The 6,109-nt window shown below is 39.5% G+C and overlaps 1 protein-coding gene across 1 annotated transcript; it reads right to left on the bottom strand.

Annotated features, from left to right (window-relative positions):
- Positions 1–2,740: 2,740 nt before the first annotated feature.
- Positions 2,741–3,587, bottom strand: LOC120276361. Its single transcript, XM_039283086.1, has 2 exons — positions 3,211–3,587; positions 2,741–3,127 (listed from the first exon to the last, which is right to left on the bottom strand). The coding sequence occupies exons 1-2, from the start codon at positions 3,545–3,547 to the stop codon at positions 3,120–3,122; spliced, it is 345 nt and encodes a 114-aa protein (XP_039139020.1). The 5' UTR covers positions 3,548–3,587; the 3' UTR covers positions 2,741–3,119.
- Between the last annotated feature and the right edge of the window lie 2,522 nt (positions 3,588–6,109).

Genomic DNA, 6,109 nt, shown 5'->3' with positions numbered 1-6,109 from the left:
CTCGGTCCTGACACAATGTCACGCTCCTTGGCGCGCCGTACTGGTTCCCATCGTGCCAGGGCGTGACAAGCTCCCCCACCTATCGTGGCGACGCCCTCGTCGCTTCTTGGAGCGAGGCTTCCTTGACTCGGTCCACTTGCCTTTATTGAAGCTTGGTCCTCCATTATCCACAAGGGTCATGGCCGAGATCTTCTTCTCCTTGAGATGGGCCTCCCTCTTTAATGGCACCATCCTCATCATGCCCTCCAATATCCACATAGTGTCGGTGAATGGCACGGGCACAGCTTTGGTTTGATCGAAGAAGTCCATACCAAGTACCATGGTGTACTCATCCATCTTCACAATGGAGAAGTCTAAGGTACCATGCCAATCTCCTAGGCTCACCTTGACTCCTCTTGCTACGCCATGGATGGGTGTTGGCTCCACATTTATCGATTTAAGCATGCCATGTTCCATCTTGTAAGGGATACCGAGCTTCCTTGCCTCTTTCTCCTCAAGGAAGTTGTGGGTAGCGCCGGGGTCGATCAAAGCATTCATTACTTGATCTTTCACCTTGGCTTCCACAAATAATCGGCCCTTACTCTCCCTTGGCTTTTCCATTTGTGCCTTGAGAGCATTGATGATTTGCATGGAGCCAATCTTCAACTCATAGGGTGACTCCTTCTCTTCATCATCTTGCCTCTCCATCTCTTGGATCATGGCGGCAAGTTTGACTTTGGTTGGGCACTCTCTTGCCCTATGGGGACCTTCACAAAAGAAACACTTAAGGATTGGTTTCTTACCTCCATCCTTGGGCTCATTAGGTGTCTTGGAGTTCCACTTGCCCTTCTCAAATTTGTGCTCCTTGCCTTCATGATGGTTGTCTCCCCCACCATTGCCATTATCACCCTTCTCCTTAGGTGACCTCGATCTTTCATCCCTTTGGAGTTCTATGAGTGATTCGGCTATGGCGATTGCGGTGGCAAGATCATGAGCTCCGTGCCTATGGATCTCCCTCTTGGCCCATCCTTGCAATCCATCCATGAATGCAAAGAGTGCTTCTTTGTCCGGGTAGTCCGGTATCTCCAAGAGCACTTCGGTAAACTCCTTCACATAATCTTGAATGCTTCCCTTGTGTTGGAGTCGCCGAAGTCTTCCACGCGCCTCATCCTCGGCATTCACCGGATAGAATTGACGCTTGAGTTCCTTCTTGAACTCCGCCCAAGTATTGATCTTGCAAGTCCCCCTCTCGATGTCCACACTTCTCCTTCGCCACCACACCATTGCGGTGTTGTCTAAGTAGAGTGTAGCCATCTCCACTTTCTTGGCATCCTCCATAATGCCAAGTGCCTTGAAGTATTGCTCAAGACTCCAAATAAAGTTGTCTAGCTCCTTTGCATTCCTAGAACCATTATATGATCTAGGTTTAGAAACATCAACTCTTGGGGTAGTGGGACTTACCACATTGCTTGCCCCTTGAGCAATTGCCTTCTTGCAAATAGCTAGCTCTTCCTTGGATTCTTTGAGCTCCGCCTCTAATTTTGCCACCTTGGCCTCAAGACCACTAATCTTACCAAGAAGGGTGTTCTCCAAGGCTTTGATGAGGGTGCGGCACTCTGATGCCACCACATTCAAGGCTCCTAGCATCTCCTCCCGGAACTCGTCCTTACCCCGTTCGAGTTCCTCGACACGTTGGCCAAAGTCTTCAAACTTGTCTTGCTCTTCTCCCATGGCAAGTTCTACTTTGGCAAGCCTTGAGTTCATCTCAGCCATCATATCCTTCTTGGTCATCTTGGTCTCCTTGCCGATGTGAGTAACTTCGCTTTGGGACGGCATGGCTTGAACCAAAGCTCTGATACCACTTTGTCACGGACTCGGACTTCTCTCCCGATCACTCCGTGCGGCACTTGATCACTTGAGCTTGATCAAGTCAGCCCTTTTGATTCCTCGGCAAGAAAGTTAACCTTTGGTGGCTAAAATTGAACAAGTGTTGTGGGAATGAACTCTTGAATTGCTTGGAAACTTAGTTAGTTACAAATGAAGTCCCTTTGGCTATTTATAGGCCAAGGGTGCCCTAATGGACGGCCGAGATCTATTTGATCCAACGGCCCATATCATCCTTCTAGAGTATTCTATATTACTCTATATATTTCCAAGAAATATCTAGGTTTTCTCCCTCCTTCCTAGAAGTTTCCTTCTCTTTTCTAGGATGATGGAGAAGACTCTAGATTATCCTACACATACAAGGACATCTCTTCATACTTCTAGATTTATCTAGAAGACTCTACTAAGACTCTTAAGTTTACATGATATTATACTTAGGAAATTTTCTAAGTTAGGAAAAGAACCTCTCTTCCCTCTCGGTCATGACACAATGTCACGCTCCTTGGCGCGCCGTACCGGTTCCCATCGTGCCAGGGCGTGACACGGTTCACCGGCCCACTGACCCGGACCCGGCCCGGCTGGGTCTAGAACAAGACGGGTCCGGGTCACATGAAGCCGGGCCCAGAATCGGCCTGGCTCCCAAGTTGGCCCGGGGTCGGCCCGCAACTTGGGCCCGGCGGGCCGGGTCGTGGCCCACCTCAAAAAAAAATTTAAAAAAATTACAGAAAATTCAGAAAAAATTCAAAAAAATGAGAAAATTTGTGAAAATTCAAGAAAAAATTCAGAAAATTTCATAGAAAAAAATGAATTAATTAAGACGCCAAAAATGAAGACCACAAGTTTCCAAGTAATAGGAGATGTCTCACGTATTACACTAAATTTCACTAAAAATTGAAATTACACTAAATTTGGAAATAAATGGCTTGGACTTAATTCGTTTACATGCCGAATTAAGTTGCCTACGTATCCTCCTGGGTGTAAGAGGAATCAAAGCCCACGTAGTTCTATTACACATTATAATCGGTCACCCACTTACTTAATCGGTACCATCTAGGTCTTGGTCGGACTCAATGACTGTCGAGCCAGGTGTGCTCATCATGTTATCTGTGTAGAAGAAATCACTAGCATCTGGACTTCCTTCTTCTGCTTCTTGTTGCCGAACTTGAGCACGTTTCCAGTCATCCGTGCAAACTTGAATTTCAATATTTTGTGGGGTCAATTGCGAACGTGTCGAATCCAACATGTTTCCACCTGCGCTAAAAGTCTGCTCGCAAGCTACTGTAGACATAGGACATGCAAAAATATCCTTTACCATTAGTGAAAGAATGGGGTACGGATTTTCATTACCTTGCCACCAGTTGAGGACGTTGAAAGTCATGTCTGTGTTGATTTCTTCTGAGAACCGGAAAGTTGTGTTTAAGTACAAGTCGAGCTCTGTATATTGTGATCCCCTTGGTTTCTTCTTTGCTTGCCTCTGCCGGAATGATTCTCCTCCACCACTGCTAGATTGTCCTACTGCCTCCTGTACAACCTGTGGAACTATATGACTATATCTAATACAATAGCTATCATATAATTCAACAAGTTGACTCCTAGTATCAACAATAATTTCATTGACATCCACAATGCTGTCGGAGTCCAGTTCAGATTCTTGAGTATCCACGTCGCTCATGGGCAAGCTCATGGGAACCGGTTGGGAATCTTGTCCTCCATTGAATCCTAAGAATTTGTAATATGCGTCCCAAATATTCGCTGTAAACCTTCTAGCTTTTTGCCTTGGATCAAGAACAAATGCAACTAAAAGCAATTGGAGGTATATTTTTTTATAATAAGACAACCATTTCATTTTTCATAGTGATTAACGCACAAAACAAATGTAGATCTAATCTAAACTTCCAAAAATTGTTCGACCCACGTCAACAGACACCATATAGAAATAAATGGGAAGTAGGAAAAATAAACTTGGGAAAAACAAATTAGTACATGTTTTAAAAAAACCACAAGCAAATCAATAATACGAGTGATAATTACCCGCTTATACTCATATAAAGAAAAACCAACTAAGGAATCATTAACAAACTTAGTCAACAATGTCCTATAGGGAAATGTTGCACTAAGAAGCCGATAAGTTGAGTTCCATCTTGTTTTGACATCTTTAGGGAATTTTTTGACCCTCATGTTATGTGCTTTACAATAGCGAGCCCATTGTTTCATGAGGGTCATGCTTTTTCCCATATAAGCTACGACCTCCCTAACGGGGAGTACAAATTCTTTAAGCTCTTACAAACCATTTTGCACACATAAGTTTAAAACATGACAAACACATCTTATATGAAAATATTTGCCACCACATGAAGGCCTCAAAAAATCTTCTAGAGGTGTAATTGAGGCCGTATTAGCGGAGGCATTATCAAAAGAAATCGAAAAAATTTTAAATATTAAACCAAATTCTTCGATAACTCCACGCATAAGTCTATAAATATTATCGGTACTATGAGACTCGTTGAATGCACTCTAAAAAGCGAGAACACGCTCTTGGATGTTCCACTTGTCATCAACCCAATGTGCCGTAATACCCATAAAAAGAATTTTTCATGAAAAAAACATCGGTCCAAACATCGGAACATAAAAAAATCGAAGAGTTGAAAAGTACGAAAAATACTCACAAAGTTGTTCTCTACCAAACTTGTATTGTTTGAATATTGTTCTTTGAATTGTCCTTCGTGAAACCTTCTTGCATGCCGGTTGTAGTGTGTCATTGATGCATTCTTGAACTTGACACCGTTCAGCGAAGTTGAACGGCAAGCGCTCGACGGAAATTGTCTCCGAAATTTTATCCCTGTATTTTGCTTGCGAAAATGTAAATAGAGATGATCGAGAACCTGTACATTCATCCACAGTGAATCGAATTTGTGACTGTGATCGGGCATGCCCAAGCTTGTCCGGGTGCTTCTTCTCCAAGTGTCTGTTGAATGTGCCATACCCTCCACCCTTACAATGTTTAAATTCGGAACCACAATAGTTATATTTACCATGTGTTACAATGCCATCATTATTATACAATTTTTGTAAAAATAAGTTTTAAAAAAATGTTAGATTTGAGGGTAATTTCGTGGAGTTGGTTGCTTGTCCGGTTTGTGAGGGTACATCAACCGGTGCCGATTGTTCTATTGGGCTCTCAAAAATCTTGAAATGGATTGCTTTCTTGAGTAGGTGGTGTGGGAGTGAAGCCGATCCAACAACGCTTTTTTTCCTCAAGAGGATCCACCCCGTGAAGCCATGTTTTTAATATCTAGGAATACAACAACTAATTTCATTCAAGTTTACAACAAATAATATCTAACAAGTATTTACAGTCTAAAAACTAATAATTGAATTAAATATCTAACAATATTACAAATAATTTCATTCAAGTCTACAAAAAAATAATTTTTATGCAAATATTAAAAAAATGCATACACAAGTCTAAAAACTAATAATGAAATTAAATATCTAAGAATACTACAAATAATTTCATTCAAGTCTACAAAAATAATTTCATGCAAATATTAAAAAAATGCATACACAAGTTAAAAATAACAACTCTAAACTAATAATAAAAATAAATATCATAAATGCAAATTCATTCACAAAAAAATAATTTCATGCAAATATTAAAGAAAACCAAGTCTACAAAAAAATTAAAAATTATTAATTTTCATGTACTTTTTAAAACTCCCACAAGTTAAAAAAATAATTTTCATACAAATCCATAAAAAAATACATTCATGCATTTTTCAAAAACCAAAACTCTAAACTAATAATATAAAAATTAATATCATAAATGCAATTCATTCACAAAAAAATAATTTCATGCAAATATTAAAGAAAAACCAAGTCTACTTTTTTTAAAACTCCCACAAGTTAAAAAAATAATTTCATACAAGTCCATAAAAAAATACATTCATGCATTTTTTTAAAAAAACCACAACTCTAAACTAATAATAAAAAAATTAATATCATAAATGCAAAAAAATCATTCAATTCTACAAAAAAATAATTTCATGCAAATATTAAAAGAAAACCAAGTCTACAAAAAAACTAGAAATATTAATTTCATGTATTTTTTAAAAAAACCACAAGTTAAAAAAATAATTTCATACAAATCCATAAAAAAATACATTCATGCATTTTTTTCAAAAACCACAACTCTAAACTAATAATAAAAAAATTAATATCATAAATGCAAAAATCATTCACAAAAAAA

Source organism: Dioscorea cayenensis, chromosome 14 (assembly GCF_009730915.1).
Source record: "Dioscorea cayenensis subsp. rotundata cultivar TDr96_F1 chromosome 14, TDr96_F1_v2_PseudoChromosome.rev07_lg8_w22 25.fasta, whole genome shotgun sequence".
NCBI classification, from domain to species: Eukaryota; Viridiplantae; Streptophyta; class Magnoliopsida; order Dioscoreales; family Dioscoreaceae; genus Dioscorea; species Dioscorea cayenensis.
Note: the sequence above shows the minus strand (reverse complement) of the source record. Positions and strands in the feature narration are given on the sequence as shown.